General features: G+C 43.8%; 5 protein-coding genes across 5 annotated transcripts; 3 read left to right on the top strand and 2 right to left on the bottom strand.

The window, feature by feature from the left end:
- Positions 1-994: 994 nt before the first annotated feature.
- On the bottom strand, positions 995-2,120 carry N7483_012089 (cupin domain-containing protein; the record flags this gene model as incomplete). The annotated part of the gene is made up of 3 exons (XM_057095516.1): positions 995-1,299; positions 1,351-1,785; positions 1,871-2,120. 3 exons carry the CDS (start codon positions 2,118-2,120, stop codon positions 995-997), a joined length of 990 nt encoding a protein of 329 aa, XP_056941487.1.
- Positions 2,121-2,270: 150 nt separating this feature from the next.
- Positions 2,271-4,132, top strand: N7483_012088 (uncharacterized protein; the record flags this gene model as incomplete). The annotated part of the gene is made up of 8 exons (XM_057095515.1): positions 2,271-2,288; positions 2,333-2,449; positions 2,506-2,697; positions 2,759-3,116; positions 3,168-3,324; positions 3,379-3,534; positions 3,586-3,725; positions 3,780-4,132. The coding sequence occupies 8 exons, from the start codon at positions 2,271-2,273 to the stop codon at positions 4,130-4,132; spliced, it is 1,491 nt and encodes a 496-aa protein (XP_056941486.1).
- A 436-nt stretch (positions 4,133-4,568) lies between these two features.
- N7483_012087 (fumarylacetoacetate hydrolase family protein) lies at positions 4,569-5,810 on the top strand (the record flags this gene model as incomplete). The annotated part of the gene is made up of 5 exons (XM_057095514.1): positions 4,569-4,845; positions 4,926-4,940; positions 4,985-5,121; positions 5,230-5,599; positions 5,704-5,810. The coding sequence occupies 5 exons, from the start codon at positions 4,569-4,571 to the stop codon at positions 5,808-5,810; spliced, it is 906 nt and encodes a 301-aa protein (XP_056941485.1).
- A 7,284-nt stretch (positions 5,811-13,094) lies between these two features.
- N7483_012086 (uncharacterized protein) lies at positions 13,095-14,964 on the top strand (the record flags this gene model as incomplete). The annotated part of the gene is made up of 3 exons (XM_057095513.1): positions 13,095-13,582; positions 13,656-13,904; positions 13,986-14,964. The coding sequence occupies 3 exons, from the start codon at positions 13,095-13,097 to the stop codon at positions 14,962-14,964; spliced, it is 1,716 nt and encodes a 571-aa protein (XP_056941484.1).
- Positions 14,965-15,549: 585 nt separating this feature from the next.
- On the bottom strand, positions 15,550-16,686 carry N7483_012085 (sterol methyltransferase; the record flags this gene model as incomplete). Its single annotated transcript, XM_057095512.1, has 1 exon — positions 15,550-16,686. One exon carries the CDS (start codon positions 16,684-16,686, stop codon positions 15,550-15,552), a length of 1,137 nt encoding a protein of 378 aa, XP_056941483.1.
- Between the last annotated feature and the right edge of the window lie 1,139 nt (positions 16,687-17,825).

Here is a 17,825-nt window from a genome sequence, read left to right as displayed (position 1 = left end):
GGTGATGAAGGGTTGGATCTACTTTCAGCCCTTCTCAGCCTTCAGCTATTCACACCACCAATAATATTTCAATTCTGGAACATTGTGTGATTGATTTTTATTTTAATTTTTAAAAATCCTCATTCATTTCAAATGTTCCTTTTATTTTCTCATTTTTCTTATTCTTCTCTTTCATTTTTCATTTCACGGAGATTTAATTCTTTCGGAGTTAATTTCCCCTAATGAGATCTATAGATTAAATAGATTAAGGGGAAACTCCTTCATTTCCAGAAGGCAGCAAAATATACACATTAATCTTGAACTTCTACTCTCTACTTCGTATTCTGTGACTCTGTGACCGGTAACCTCCGAGACCCCGCTGGGGTTTTTTCCCTGTGGGTCACTGGTAAGTCCACATCGCTAAGCCTTCGATGTGAGACGAGCCCATGTGGGTTATGGAATACCCAAGGATGGAAACCCTGTGTATTCCGTACTCTGTGTGGATACAGTATACCCACTTGGGCACAGGATAAAAAAATTTAGAGGAGCCAGAGGTCATGATTCACATTGGTGCGGAGATGACGAGTCTCTTCGGGTAAGTAGGATCCGGTTAAACCGCGCTGATCCTTCAAGTTCCTAACATTTGAAGGTTCAAGTTCTCAGACATTGAGCGCCTATGTGCCCCCGATCACATTCTGATATGTAGTATGCATAGCGCATACATAGGGAGAGTTAGGATTTTCTTATTGACTTTATTTCAGGTATTGATTCTCCAGATGTCTCCAATGACGTGAAGGTGTAAGGTAAACAGGGACTGACCAGGTTGGGTCTGGCGTCTATTAGTGGGGCACACGGCCCAAGCGAGGTTGAACATTTGAAGAGTACATCAATTGATGTACATGGATGATGAAGTATAACCAAATAGACTGATTGGAGAATCTACACTTCCAAGAGGTAATTTTTTTATATAATCTAAAATACCATATATGAAATTTATTCTTCTTTTTGTGACTATCTACTCCGATACTAGGGATTCAATATCCATTTCATCTGTGCGATAAAATCCCAGCGCCTCCAACATGGGTCGATCATCAAATCGATACAGGTACACCGCTTCTCCTTGATCGGCAAAGTGCTGATATTTGTACCATGCAGGGATACAGAAAGTATCGCCTGCCTCCCAGATATACTTCTCGTCTCCAATAACAGAGTATCCAGTACCAGTGACGACGTGGTAAACAGAAGAGGCAGTCTCGCGACGAGAGGGTGAAGATTTGGCACCCGAAATGCGTTCAGCACAACCACCAAGAACACGACTAACTGTATAAATAGTTAGCAGCAATTCATATTATACTTTTACAGGGGATATACCTTCACTGCCATCGTCCTTCAAATATCGATGAGTCGCAAAGTCACCGGGAACGGCATCCAATCGCGCCTGCATCTCCGTCCAGGGGAACACCAACGGAGATGTAAGACTATCCACATCCTCTGCAGGATAGCGCGGCTGATCATAATGCTCGACAAAATGTACTGGGAAGTGTCGAAAATTGGGAAGATCCAATCCATCCAGCCAAACCATTGGCCCGGATCCGTCCTTACCATGATCATGGTAGTTCCATCTCGGGGTCAGGATCACATCGCCACGCTTCATCTTGATCCGGCGGCCATGCACGGCTGTAAATCCGCCCTGGCCCTCGATGATGAAGCGCATTGCAAATGCTGTGTGACGGTGGGCTCGCGCGATCTCGTTGGGCATAACCAGCTGCAGACCGGCGTAGAGCGTGTCAGTAGTGTAAGGTGCATCTTGAAAGAGTATTAGCATATTTCACGCTTGGACAGCCCTCGTCTGCAAAGGATAAGAGGCATAATAAAATAAACTCAAACTCACCTCGGGCAGGATTGATGAGCATCAACACTCGGCGTTCTGCTTGCGATTCTGGGGCAAGCTTGCCGGCACGCTCAAGGTTCGGACGGATAGCCTTGTACTTCCAGATATTGGGGATGGTGGTGGGGTTTGGAGCAGGAGGATTCAGACGTGCCATCTGCTTCCACAGAGGCAGCGTCTTGCTTGCCTCCAGATCAGCAAGAAATTGCTCCTCGGTATCAACAACTGTAGCGACTTGTTCTGTTGCGGACATGGTGATGGTATAGGATATGAATATTTTTCGAGAATCTCACTGTAACTTGAAGACTTAATTTATCTCTTCACAGTAGATTTGCCTGACAATTATATCCTGTCCATAATTTCTACGCTGGCTGCGTTGTTGCAGGATTCGGGGGTACATCGGATGCCCATCCGCGGCGCGGTAAGAAAGCGCGGGGAAGTATGGGGATTTAAACTGTCTGTCAGATAGCTGTCACCGAATCAAATCTTACTAATATCACGTCCAAAATTCAGATACGAGAAGCAGTAAAAATCGGTATCATGTCTCCCAAAGATTATGCTCAGGAGGAGCACTCTCTCCAGGTCAGTATAATAGAATTCCATAGCGCGGGGAGGATGAAGAGCTGACCAGATGATAGCACCCCACATATCCAAGCAATTGTCTGGAGTTCTTGAATACAGGTTACAGAGAAACAACGCTTCAGACAGCTCGCTTGCGTTTGAATATCACCATTGTGGGCGCCGGACTGGGTGGTTTGGCGACTGCTATTGCGCTCGCCAGTTCGGGACATACCGTGACGGTATACGAGCAAGCAGCGGCACTGGGTGAAGTACGAATTTCCAACAACTTCTACTAGTAGTTGATTTTCCTTCATGACTAACGCGTCACAGGTTGGTGCAGGTATACAAATCCCGTCGAACTCGACCCGTCTACTAAACCGACTAGGCCTGGAGCCTTATCTGGCGAAATATATCACAGAGCCTGAATCCATCTCCTTCCGCCGCTGGGAGACTGGCGATGTGATCGGACTTACGAAGCTGATTCCCAATTTCCGGGCTCTTTTTGGAGCCCGATACTATGTGATTCATCGGGCGAATTTCCACTCTGCTCTTCATGAGCGTGCTATGGATCTTGGTGTCACTATCAAGCTTGGATCCCGAGTGACGGCATATGATACCGAAAATGGAACAATCAGTCTTGAGAGTGGGCAGGTGTCTCCTCCCAGTGACTTGGTCGTTGCTGCAGATGGTATTACTTTTCTTTGTTCAATCTATCTATGACGTACTGACAGTTAAATAGGAGTCAAATCCGTCGCTCGCCAACTCATTGATAAATCTGGACTTCAGCCTTTTACGAGGACCGGATTCGCAGCCTACCGAGCCACCGTCGACGTTTCACTCATAAAGCAAGATCCCCAAACCGCATGGTTATTAGAGCGACCAGCATTGAATATTTGGTAGGATTTTGGAATATACCCTTTTAAATCGTCGCACGATTAACAATCCACCAGGATCGGTGACCAGAGACATGTGATGACATACACCATCGGAGCGGGCAAGTCTTTCAACATGGTGCTTTCGCACCCAGATGCTTCAGACCCGACAACATGGGACCAAACGGAAGCCACGACTGAGATGAAGCGAGAATTCGAGGGATGGGATCCAAGGTATGTGAAATATTATAATTCCACGCTAAATACCTACTAATCCCACATCAGACTCACCAAAATCATTGGAATGATCCAAAATACCATTAAATGGCCTCTTGTGAGTGGAAATCCTCTGTCGCAGTGGACAGCAGGCAAAGTCATTATTCTGGGTGATGCAGCCCACGCCATGCTTCCGTACATGTCGCAAGGTTAGTTCTATACAATCAGACAGAGATTAATCATTTTCATTGACTCTATATCAGGTGCTGCAATGGCAGTCGAGGATGGAGTAGCTCTTGCACGCTCCCTGACAAAAATCACCAATTCTAGTGAAATCAACAAAGCTCTTGGCATTTTCGAAAAGGTGCGTATCGACAGAGCTGGTAAGATGCAGGAAGCTAGTTTGTTAAATGGGAAGCTTTGGCATTTTGCAGATGGACCAGTTCAGAAAGCTCGTGATGCTGCTATGATGCCTGAGACTCGGGGTGAGCCATTCAGCCATAGCCCTAACCAGTGGAGTGATCCTGCGACGCAGATGTGGTCCTATGCATACGATGCGGATGTGGAAATTGACCAGGCTTGGGCGAACGACGCTCCTAGCAAGAGCCATTTGTAATGAATGTGAATAGGAGCTAGCTTTTGTAAAGTACGAGTTTAAAGTAGCTTTATCATGGTGTTTGATTCAAGTCTCCGAGTTACGTTCCAATAATGCGATCTCCATCCATACGAGTGCACACAAAGAAACAGCACACCTACCCAATTTGCGAGATTATGATAAAGAAAGGCAATAGAATCCAAGCGTACACTCCTACCATAACCACATATCTTATTCCGAGTCTTCTATCCCATTCCACTTAAGTGCTCTACCGATTCCAATATCCACAACGAACCAACCCGCGGGTGTACCCGATCTACCCCCGGTATCCCAGTTTACCCCATCCATACCCCTCATATAACAACCTTGGAATCTTGGAAAACAATAATAGCATCTCACAATCTTCATTTAATTACACCTGGTTTTCATTTCTCAGACAAAAAGAAAGACACTCAAAATGTCTCTCCCCTGGAAACGCCTCATCCGCTTCGTCGCCACCGACGGCCGAGTCCTGCGTGGAGAACCCATTCTGCCAACCCCAACTACCGATCTCGGTTTCATCACCGAGTCCGACAAATTGCAAGCCCGCGTGATTGAGGGTGATGATATATATGACACAATGGGTGCAACACGCGTCACGGATGAGATCGTGACTGTTCGTACGATTCTGGGCCCGCTAGCGGCGAGTGAAGTCCCGATTCTGCGATGTGTTGGACTTAACTATGCAAAGCATAGTAAGTATTATTTGCCCCGAAACTTGGATGGATTAGATTGAGCTAGCTGGAACCTGAATCCAAATAGCTTGACGTACTAGTATATCTGAGCATGTGTAAGTTGCTGGACCAATTGCTAATTCCCGTTTGATCTATACAGTCAAGGAAGCTGGACGCACACCTCCACCATGTCCATTTATTTTCTTTAAGCCCAATACCACGGTCCATGATCACGGCAAGTCAGTTGCAATCCCAAAGATTGCTCAAGATGATCAAGCGGATTACGAGGGCGAATTGGTAAGTCGTTTGCATTCATCTATCCTTTTTAATCTCAGTCTCCGGCTTCGTGAAAGGCAAACGACTAAAGATTCAAGTTCTATGGACTTACCTTACTGACAAAATAAGTGTCTTGTCATCGGTCGCGATGCCAAAAACGTCTCTCAATCGGACGCTCTCTCATATGTCGCTGCCTACACAGTCGGGAATGATATCTCCTCCCGCAAACTGCAGCGTGATCCCGTGCTCGCAGGCCGAGTCCCGCAATGGGGTTTCTCCAAGGGATTCGACACATATGCTCCCCTAGGCCCCTGTCTTGTTGCTCAGTCAGAGATTGCAGACCCAAAGACCTTGCGGTTGAAGACTGTTGTGGATGGAGAGGTACGTCAGGAGGAAAGTGTTTCTGATTTGCTGTTTGATTGTGCGTATTTGGTCTCGTATCTTTCTCAAGGAACTACGCTGCAGAAGGGTAGTGTTATAATGACAGGCACTCCAGGTGGTAAGTTCTCTTTTTTCTTTCTCTGAATCTACTTTTATACCACATAAAGTGGGGGGATTTCTCTTGTAAAATCGGAATGCTAACACCTTGGAATGCTTGATTAGGTGTTGGAGCGGGATTAAGTCCTCCCAAGTATCTTGTCCCTGGAACTCAGATGGAGGTGTCGATCAGTGAGATTGGAACTTTGAGAAATGATGTTATTTTTGACTAGACTAGATTTAGCTGCCTGTCTGTGTCCGATTGTTATGTGGAATATGAAGTTTTGAGTGACGGTGTCTACATGTGAACAGAGAACCATAGAACCTAAACAAAATAGAATCAAGAATAGTCTACTATTCAAATATTTCTCCATCCTAACTTCCCCCAGCTTCCCCTAGGTACACTCCAGACCACAAAATCACTGGAGACCAAGCTGGGCCGCAACCCAAGAGAAAACCGTTCGTAAAAGACAATTTCAATTTCAGGATGGATAGCAGTAGAAACTACGTACAGTAATGGGGGGACTTCAAATTCAGAGGTAACATTCTGTCATATAATTCCGCCCAACGGAACCAGTCCGCAACATGAGGAAAAGCATCGAAAACTTAAGAAACACATACACACACCAGTTGACACATACCAAAGTATAGCTTAATGATAATTGACCCAGACACTGGCAACATCATTCTAAGACTCCAAGATAGGTTTCCTATTCTTTATGTCCAGGCAAGAGGTGCTTCACTTTTTCTTTGAGGGTCATTTTCTTCTCCACTGGAATTTCATTTGGAAAAACCCAGCCATAGCGTTCTGGATTAGTGACCAGAGCTCCAAACTCCAAAAGATGTGGATGGCGTTTATGCAGACAAAATTCTGTACCATGCAATTCTGGTATTTCATCTCTTTTCACGACCCGGAAATACATATCTTCTGGAGCATGGGGGCCTATGTCTGTGCATTCTTCCATAGGTGTCTCTGTCGTAAGACGCAAGTCCCCCCTTTCATAGAGCTGCCTCAATAACTTAAGATGTTTTTTGATGGCTTTGATTGGTGTTTTGTTTAGCATTTCTGATTCTATGGTCTTATGAATCTCATAAAGATTACCAAAGGATCCATACATCTCCATCCAAAATACTCGACGGGGTCCCCACCCATGACAGTCTTTATCAGAAAATTTCGAATTTGAATGACCACAATAGCGATTTCTATGTTGAGGACACTGAGGATTGGCCATTGGCTCAAAATCAGAAATCATAAAGTGATTAGACATCACTGCCTTCTCTAACATCTGAAAAAATCCCTCTGCATCATCTATTGGTCCAACTATATCATGATCCAGATTAAAACCAACCCAAAGTGAATAAAAATCAGACCACCGTTGTTTAATTGTCTCTAAGTCTTTATAGATTTTTTGATCTCGATATAGTCTTCCACACTCTTTTATCACCCACCTAGGAAGCATAACTTTATAACTTTCTGTGTTACACTTAGTAGGTGGGGTCAAGACTCGGAGCTCAATGAAGTTTAATTCAAACCATTGCTCTCTTAGCCCTCTATCCCTAAAGTCCCTCCATTTGAATACAACATCAGGTTTGGGGGCATTGGGGTCGAGAAGGCCATCTTGCCAGATCTCTGTATCGCAAAAGAATTCCGGTGGATCAAAAGCAGGGGTCGGTAGGTGCCGCGAGCGATCCTGCCAATTTTTAACAGGATACTCATCGGGTTCATCAGCCTGAGGGTGCTTGGGCATCTTCGAAGGATTGGGTGTTTTAACTTGAAGTTGCTTCCAAGGTTATAACTTGAACTTGAAGATTTAAATATTTGAATCGTAGAATGTTGGAATACTTGTGCGTTTAAATATATATGTTCATATAAAGAGACCTTGGATCTGCGATAAATTCAATGAGGTTGATTAATTTCAAGAGTAGTATGTATTAAACCTATTCAAGTGCTATTTTGGACATAGTATTGAACATTTGAAGCTGAAACACGAGGCGCTACTAGTAACCATGGATACATGAGGATCGAGTCTCCTTGGAAGTGCATAGTATTCAATAGTAAACATAGCCAAGCGATAGAAGAATGAAGAAATTTACTACTACATTCTTCACTTCCATGGTTGCCTTGATGTGTCCTTTTTGGCTCTTTGTTGCCCATGTGTGTCAATATTTGAAATCTTTCAAAAAAAAACATTCTGAAAACTTGAAACTTGAAAATCCACCTGGAACCTTGGAATGATGGTTTTAATCTATAATTATGTTTTATAAAAAAAAAGGATGCTGTTGGATTTGGTAGCTATTTCTAGATTCTATTTGTTAGATGACCATTTTGAACTATCCAAGGTTTTGGGGTTTTGAGTATAAAACGATGGTGTAATAGTGCCCAGGTGTGTTGGGGCGGCATGGATTGTGTGGTTTGGTGCGGTCAACTGGTGTGTGGTGTATGGTGTATGGTGCCTGTTAATGGGAAAAGAAAATGTTTTTTATCTGTATGGCACATTGGTCTACTCTCACCCAAGTCAAGATAGTCAAAGCCTCTATAATCAAGTGGCTTTCAGTCCATTCCCATCAAAATACACGCGTCACAATGAAATATCTCAAGTGCCCGGCGCCACATACACATGTGCACAAGCCTGAAAATAAACCATACAAATGATTGGCTACCAGAACAATTTACGGACCTTAGTGGGATATTCAACATGGATCCTCAATATGATAATTTGCACCTCCATTGAACACTCCAGCTCATTGAGAGTCTAAGCCACTGCATGGGGGCTCCGTAATGTTGCATGTGAGCAAAGGATCAGATACCCAATGATTAATTGAAAATGGCCTGTGGAGCCCACCTGGGTATGATGAAAGAACTCAGGAGGCGCCGCATTTGGAGACTGAAATGACAGGGTATACACGAGCTATTATAATCCCAACCGAGACATGCAGTGACGGCATGATACGTGGATGATCCACCCTTTTCATTATTTGCAGTCGTGATCATGAAAGCTTTCCAAGGATGATGATGATATTTGCGGACAAAGATTAACTCCAGACTCCTATTGACACCCGCTATCTCATCTGGGATGGATGAAAGATGTATGTGAATGGGATGGGGGTTGCGTTTTTTGGTCTGCGATCCTAGTTTCTCAGACTACTGGTAGCCTGAGACATTTACCTCAAGTTCTAGGGCTTGTGTCAAAGTTCACAAGCGCTGGCCTATAAGCCCTAGAGGTGCCAGGAGTTTACATCAATATCCACACCGCCACTTCACCCCGTACACCGATTGATCTGTATCGTAATTAAAACTTCACTGCCCAGGTAGGCAGGTAGTTCCAAGGTTCTTATTATCTTATAATCTAACCAGCTCTATTTCATAGTAAGTGTAGGTCTATGTAAAATATTAAGTAGGGCTGGTTAACTTAGCTCATCCTTCAATAAGTTTCCTTATCAGGCAAATAGAGGCTACCAGTGCTTTCAAAAAAAGAAATGGATTAAACCAAATACCTGAGGTGTACGGAGTACTCCGTACTCTGTAGTAACATGTCTTCTAAGCAAATTTTGAAAAAGAGTGTTATTTTATTTCTTTTTTACAAATCGTCCACCAATCAGAATTCAGGCAGACCAGGTAGAAGTCCTAAATCGGCCAGCTGGCCGATGTGAACCACACATGTAAGCCACATTTTTTTTGTAATCTCTGTTGTTTGCTACCTAAGACTTGAATTTTAATGCAAGTGCCCAGGTGATTCTCATGAAAGAATCAAGAATCCAGTGCTAAATCCATGGGTGATGAATTTTTGGAATTTTTATTTTATGTTATTTTTGTCATTTTACTATTTTTAATATTTTACTATTATTTCCATTTTCTTTTCTCTGTTCAACTGGCAAGCTTTGAATGGTGCCACATGTTGTAGGTAGGATTGGCCAAATGGTCAAAGGAATACCTAGGTACTTTGATGTCATCTGGATTTTCAAGTTCCAAGTTTTCAGTGTTTTTTGAAAGAGTTCAAATATTGACACACATGTGCACATGGGCACCAAAGAGCAAACAAAAAAACAAGAAAACTTCAGGGCAACCGTGGAAGTGATAAATATACTAGTAGATTTCTTTATTCTTCTATCGCTTGGCTATGTTTATGTACTTCCACGGGGACTTGATCCTTACATAGGTATCCATGGTTACTAGTAGGCCTCACATTTTAGCTCAGTATCATGTCCAAAATAGCACTTGATCAGGCGTAATATCGAAGTTAGTCAACCCTACTAGATCTATCGTAGATAGTCTCTTTATGCGAACATAGATATTTAAATACACAATTATTCCATCATTCCACCATTCTACCATTCCACCATTCCACCATTCCACCATTCCACCATTCCACCATTCCACCATTCCACCCATTATAAGCCAATTCAAACACCAAACCCTTAAGTGCTACAACTTCGAAGATGCCGATGCACCCTAAGGATCTGAAAATCCCTTTAAAGAATGCGCGGGATCGCGCTTGGCAGCCTAAGCTACAAAAACCTGGTTTTGCTCCACCGGAATTCTTTTGTGACACAGAGGTCTGGCAAGATGGCCTTCTTGATCCAAGTGTTCCTAAACCTAACACTGTATTCAAATACAAGGACTATAAAGATACTGGCACCGGATTCGGAAAACATGTAATAGATGTTGGATTAGAATCCATTGAACTCCGAGTCTTGTCCACAGATTACAAGATCAACTCATATTATAAGGTTTTACTTCCTAGGTGGGCTATCAAGGAATGTGGAAGACTATATCGAAATCAAAGAATCTATAAAGACTTAGAGACAATCAAACAACGATGGTCCGATTTCCATTCACTTTGGGTCGGTTTTAATCTGGATGCATTTGGACCAATAAATGATGCAGAGGGATTTCTTCAGATACTGGAGAAGGCAGTGATGTCTAATCACTTTATGATATCTGATTATATACCAATAACCGGTCCTCGTTGTCCTATACATGGGTATGATTGTGGGTATCCCCGTGATGGTTGTTATGGGCGTGGACCTCGTCGAGTATTTTGGATGGAGATGTATGGATGCTTTGGGAATCTTTATGAGATTCATAAGACTTTCGACTCAGAAACCTTAAACAAAACACCAATAATAGCCATAAAAAAACATATTAGGTTATTAAGGCAGCTCTATGAAAGGGGGGACTTACGTTTTGAGAGAGAGAGATATGTGGATTTGAAGTCAGTAGTAGGCTTTAGGCTTCCATCGCATATGGAATTCGACACCGAGGACGTACCGGAACTGCATGGCGCAGCAGTCTCTACACCTTTCTTACATCCACATGATTTGGAGTTTGGAGCTCTGGTCACTGATCCAGAAAGCTATGGCTGGGGTTTTCAAGTTCCAAATGAAACGAAGAAGATGACGCTCAAAGACCTCTGGAGAAAGTAAAGCACATCTTGTCTCTGGACATAAGGAATAGGAAACCTATTTTTGAACCCTAGAATACTATCTAGGTCAAGCTATAGTTTGGTATGTGTGTTGATGTGTTTATAACATCTGGAGAGAGAGTGTGTGTTTTTTTCCTTTTCTTTTCGAAGGTATTCACTGGCAGATGTCACTTTACCTGACGGACGCTTGAGGTGGATACTATTTTTTATGTGGTTTCAAATGTTTTCTTGCTATCTTTCAAGTTTTTTCCATTTTCTTGCTGTATCGTGATTAGATTGATCTTTTACTTGGTAATTGATCAACCAGTGGTGAAGTGATGTATTGCTTGCTATGCAGAATGAATTTTTCCTTTTCTTTTTCACTAGTATCCTTCTCCTGAAATAGAATTTCCTCTAAACTACTAGTATTTTGTAGTATCAATAGTCATGCTTGCAATAGCCATGCTTGAATCTCCATTTTTGGAATCAGACCTCTTAAGTGCTCACTGGCATTTAGTAACTTGAACTTAGCCCTGGAGGCTACTAATACTACCTAGGTGGCGCTGCCAGTGGCTTGATCGATTCACCTTGATGATCTACACTTGAGATGAATATATTATTGGTCTGATTCCTATAGATGTTTTTCAGGTTTCTCTTTCCTTTTTCTTCAGCATTTGATGAAATATTAGCCTAATTCTCTATTTTCTCTTTTTATTTTTCATCATTTGTTATTATTTGGAACTCACTTTGGTAGGAATGGGGTGCAGAGCGCTCTAGGATGCAGCGACATACCCTGGTCAAGAAGAATCCCACTCCAAGCCATGTGTGCTGTAAAATACCGTATCAAAGTAGGCTCCCTAGGTAGGTCTGACTTCCAAGGTTGGAATAATGACTTTAAACCCCGTATATTTTGGAAGAACACCCAGCCAACCTTGGAAACCAATGTGTAATCGAGATCAATCAGGAGCCATAAGAACATTTGAACGTAGATTAGTAGAGTGTAATTAGAATTTGAATATAGATCTACATTATCTCCAAGGTTGCCCAAGTGGAAAGGTTCTGTATTAAATTTATTATATTACATGTAATATCTGCAGGGCTGTTCCCAAATAGGTACGCCACCTGGGCAGTTATGGGTCCACCTGCAGGTGCCCGTCACGGTGAACCACTGGAAGGCTGCCCAGGTGGCTGCACACATGGGCAGGTGAGCACGGATACGGGGTATTAGTAAGGGACTTACCAGGACCGGGGCCGTTGACACCCGGGCGCCGGGACGTGGACCTGTAGTTGAGCTTCCAAGGTTTCAAGGTTCAAGTTATATCGCATGTTCTGGTAGTATCATTTTTTGATAACTACTACTCAACCATGAATCAATATTGATCCATTCTTTCCAGCTATTTCACCTGATATTCTCAAAATTTTCATGCGTAAGAAATGTGTTCCAAGGTTGATTCAGAAACGATATCATTACAATGTTTCAGATCTGTGGCTCAAAATCAGAGAACACAGAGAGAAAAGACGGGCATGAAAACCCACTGGCAGAATTCAGACAATTTCTACTCCCACCTGGGATATAGCTCAGATATGGATACTGAGCTATTGTTACTGCGACAAAGTGCATATGGGTATATCAGAGGACACTTTTGAAGACAAGATGAATGTGCAAGACAGCCAGAGGGTAATAGGATGACTCAAGCACTTCCAAGGTTCAATGTTGACCTCTGGAGGGGCCATCATTGCACGCAGCCGAGACACACCTGGACAGTGGCTCTTTATATTACTATTATCGCCCCGTGATTAATGATTAACTTGAACATTCTTTCAACATTCACAAAGGCACACATTTGACTTAGGTTTTTTGGATCATACCGACAAGATACTTGTGAGACAATCTCCAGAATCCATGAAAGCAGGACAGCCTGAGCATGAAAGCAGATTGAGGAACAGTTGAAGAGGAGGGAGTTAGATCTGTACATAAGTAAGCAAATCCATCTTCAGATTGAATATACACATCATCACGGTTTGCGACTGCAAGATATCACAACTTGGATCAGCCCTTTTCACTTTTCACTTTTCACTTTTCTCTTTTCTCTTCTTCCTTCTAAACCCATAGGTATGGCAGACTTCATGTCGGCGTTAAAGGAGTTCTTCATTGACTTGTTTTCTCATATGGTGTGGGAATGGTTGGTGATTTTTATAAATTTGATCCTGTGGGCTGGGGTTTACTTTGAGAACGCTCAACGCCATTTCGAAGATGCCAAACAATTTCTAGCTGATATTGAAACCAATTCCCTGACTTTAGAACGATACATACAGAAGTTACCGTCAGTGAGTTTGTATCCTTGTGAATCTTTAGAATTCAAGAAGGATTGGGACGATAGCCAGCAAGTGGTTCTCCAGTATAAGGAATGTGCAAATGACTTTATCGATTACATTCTCAACAAATGTGGCAGCACAGGACCCAATATTCCTTACAGTCTTGGTGGGCTCAAAAAGATTATCAGGCTGAATTGGCCTGGTACGAAGAGCCGGATTCGGGAGTTACACCGGCGTGTTGAGAACGCACAATCCGCTGTCAATCGGAGATGGACTATCCTTGATATGTAAGTCTGAGAAGAAGAAAAAAAAGCAAAACCTCAACCAGATCCACTGAGCTAATTTGGTTTAACAATTTAGACACAACAATTCACTGGCAGAAATGCCTCAAGTTCAAGCTCGACGATCCAACGATTCGATAATCCAACCTCTTGAATATGTTCAAAATGAGCATTCCGAGCCTTCTGTCGCCTCATACAAAAGACGGCTGAATCCATTCAAGCCCCTCCACGAAAAACTTATCGAATCTTCGATCATTGTTCTTCAGGGAGATGCTCAATCTGGAAAGACACAGCTATGTCGTGGTTTCGCATGGCATCATAGATACAGGTACGGAAACACCATGGTTCAATTTCTGCATGTGATATCCGGCACCATTCTCAATGGATTGATGCGCTAACGCTGGCCTAGTTATTTTAAAGTTTTCTGGATCGATGCGGAAAACTTGAACAATGACACATTCGCACAGTCAACATCTAATAACGGACTACAAGATCTTCTACAAGATCACCGAAAGTCTATCACCGGAATCTGCAATCACAAAAAGCCATGGCTTTTGATTGTAGAAGACGCCAGTGATTTCGGCTTATTGGAAAAACTTCTGCCAAGGAGTGATAGAGGCCACATTATTGTTACGACCAAAGGCTTGAACAGTAGCCTTCCTCCACATATTCACTGCGAGAAAATGGAGTCTCTTTGCTGCGCAAAGGAGCTTCTCATGTTGGGGATGAATCTGTGCAGTCCCTGGAACGATGCAGATGGCAACCTAGCCTCGGAGGGAGAGCCCCCAAAAAAGCTCCTACCACTCACCCTGTCCTTGGTAGGTGCCACGATCAATAAGACGAAATGGACTACCGAGGGTTACCTGGAGAAGTTTAACCAAGTTGAAGACAATATACCATCAGAGTACAAGCGCTTCCTGCCTGCGACAGAACACGCCTTTCAGCGTGATATCATATTCGCCTTCGAGGTTTCCATCGACGAAATCAAAGAACGACCCGGGAAATTCACTCAGGATGCGCCTGAGTTGCTCGCCAAGTTAGCCGAGCTGCAGGGAGAGGAAAATAAGAACCCCGTCACTTCTGATGTCTTGCGGAGGGGATTTGGACTCTTGCACAAGAAGGTCAACAAGCGAAATCGATTCTTATCCATCATCTTGTCCATCATCGGATGGCAAAGTGCCCATGGCAGTGAATCGGAAGTGGACAGTAATGAATCAGCACATTTTGACTTGCGGATGCAGATGGCAGTCTCGAAGCTTCATGATATGCATATGATTGACATCCAAGGCTGTGGATCAAATCAAGCCTTCTCAATTCCATCGGCCGCTTTGCGAAAATGGATTAAAGGTCGTTACTGCAAGGAACCAAGGAGGGTCATGGAAGTTTGAAGCATGACCAAGAACCCCGATTTCGTCAACCTGCCTCTCGGGTGTTTGAGGAATGTTTTCAATGGGATATAATGGTAGAGCAGCGTTGGTATGTTTGTATATGGGATAGATGTTTTGTAATTTCACTGTTCGATTTTGTCCAGATAGATCAATAGAGTTAGATAGACACCCTGAAGGCTTAACAGAGGAGGGGATTGGATCAAGGGGAGGTTTCGGACCACTTACCTGTGTACATAAAAATCTCTCATATTTTCCCATCTCTTGTTCTTTTCCTGACTTCATTACCTGTTGTTCTCGCACATAGTATACTCTAGAGTCAGGATCTCAGTAAGCTTGTTACAGAGGTATCGGACTTACGAAGTTGTTCGTCCACCGCCTAATTCTGCCAGCTTACTAAGTCCACGGCGGATCGGCGGATCGGCGCGCATCTTCACAACCTTGGAACATAGATCAACTGGCTTGCAATTAAGGTTAGGTACTCCGTACATAGTATTCATAAACCTATTGTAGTAATGGTTGTACTTTATTAAATAGAAAAAATTAGAACCCAGAAGCTATTATTGTTGTTTTAGAAAAGACAAGAGGTCAAGCCTTTGGCTTGCGGCCAACCATCAGATACATGGGCGTAAATAGCTTCTCTTTGCCACCCGCAACAAGACAGTCTGCCCCCTCAGCAAGCGAATCGGCAGTCTTCCGTGAGCCCTTTGGTGCAACGTCAATCATCTCAAGTGCACCAACAATGCCATGCGCAATTCCACGGCCAACATGGGTCATGCGCATCAACGTCGGTAAGTCCCAAAGGCTCTGCGTGTATCTCAAATCACCACTGAGGGGCCAATACCATGGAAGCTCATCGTTGCGATCAGCAAGATCCTCATTGACCTCGAGCTCGAACCCAGCCTTTTTCATCGCCTCTAGGGCGACGGAGATCTTCTCCATATTGCTAATCCCATTACCTTGCTCGATACCAAGACGAATCGCACGGTGGCGGAGGTTATCATTGTTGTAGTTCTCGGTCATCAGCCACTCGTAGACACCAAAGACGCCGCCAGGTTTGAGTACCCGGAAAATCTCGGAGTAAATGCCTTCCAAGCTCGGAGCATGCACGGTAGCTTCGATCGCGTAAACAGCGTCAAAACTGTTATCGGGGAAGGTCATTTGCATAAAGTCGCCCTTGGTGAAGCTGACCTGGTCACTGAGACCTTCCTTCTCTGCGTACAGAGTGCCACGCTCGACTTGGTAGTCGTTGTTGTTAAGGCCGAGGACCTTGCACCCAGTGAACTTGGCGATTTCCCTCGCAGGGCCACCGACACCACAGCCAACATCAAGCACCCGCTGACCCCCGTGGATGCCCATTTTCAGCGCAAGGTAATGCTCATGTCTCGCCAACGCCTGCTTGAATGCCTCGCTCTTGCTGAATCGACAAAAGTGGAAACTCTGGGCCCAGCCATACTCGTAGAAATCGGTCGCGAGGTTGTAGTAGTGTCTGGTGAGGGTCGCATATTCCTTGCGTCTGGTCTCGCGTGTTTTGGCAGTTTCATCATCCGCAGCTTTGTTATCCCAGTGCTTGAAGTATTCGTCCACAGCGATTTGCTGGGCATCCTTGTTCTTACGCATGATGTTCATGAACGAGTTTCTATCCTGGCCAGTCTTGCCATGTAGCGCTTGCTTGAACTCTGCATCCCGCTTAAGATCTTGAGGCTCGAGGGTTATAGCGGCCATTTTTGCGAGTATCACGCCAGGTAGTTGTGAAGTTGCTTGAAATTCAAAGAAGATACCCTCGTCCTACTCGGTAGACTAGGACCAGGCCAGGTGGAGGATTACGCCTTGCGAGAGGAGTTCTGGGATGAAAGAGATTGTGAATTGGAGGGTTTTTTTTAATTGGAGACAGCTAGATGGGGAAAGCTATGTAGATATGAGACTATGTATACAGGATTTTTCCATATAGGGGTCGCCTCAAAAGTCGGTATGCTCCGACCAATCTGAAGCAACCCCTGAGGCGTGAGTCCCGGGATTTGTCCCTCTTGTCAGGCTCCAGAGTTCAAATTGAAGCTAAGACACCCGGAACTTTGCTTATTTTGATGGCGCCACTAACTTGCAGGGATTAATAGGGGATAGCGCATGTCAGGGACGGAACTGCGAGTCAGTGGTTAGGTATGTATTTTGTGGTCTACCTAATACATAGTAGATATGAGATTCCTTTGTGTGGACGTGTAAGCAGCATTGATTACATCTTTCTCGTACTCCAAGTGCATCAAAAGAACCCTTATCTGGATGGTTGCAGGGGCGATTGTTCCATAGCAAGTCAGGACTCAACATTCAGTCGCGATTAGGTCAAAACTAGCCCCAACGGAAAAATTAGATAACAAAAAGACTGCCTAAATTAATAACTAACTAGTGGAAGTAACCTCAAACGGAACTACTAAGTATTGGAACGCCATAGGGGTTGGTAAAACAGGCACCTGGGCAGTTCCGAGGTTACTAATCTCGATGTGCACCTAGAGGGCTTCAGGTCTCTGATCTAGTGTCTCATTCTCAACTTCAAATGTTGGACGGGATTTGCCATATGCTAGTAGTATGAAATCTAGACTATGTGGAGAGGCACTGGGATATGCCATTGGAGCATACGAGTGCAGCTGGGCAGCTATACAATGGCACTTCACTACCTACCTAGGTACCAGTAAACACCGATGTAAGATGTCAGATACCAGACGACAGCAAGAGAATTCAAATGTTCATACTACCGTATCAAAGTATCAAATTGATTCAACATATGAAGGCTTTCAGGTCGAGCAGAACAGAATCAGACCAAGCATACTCAATCGAGTATACCTGAATCCATGTCCATGTCCACTGGCATG

The sequence above is a fragment of the Penicillium malachiteum genome (assembly GCF_028827825.1).
Source record: "Penicillium malachiteum strain IBT 17515 chromosome Unknown utg000005l:1.0-9002435.0:326005.0-9005861.0, whole genome shotgun sequence".
Classification (NCBI taxonomy): Eukaryota; Fungi; Ascomycota; class Eurotiomycetes; order Eurotiales; family Aspergillaceae; genus Penicillium; species Penicillium malachiteum.
Note: the sequence above shows the minus strand (reverse complement) of the source record. Positions and strands in the feature narration are given on the sequence as shown.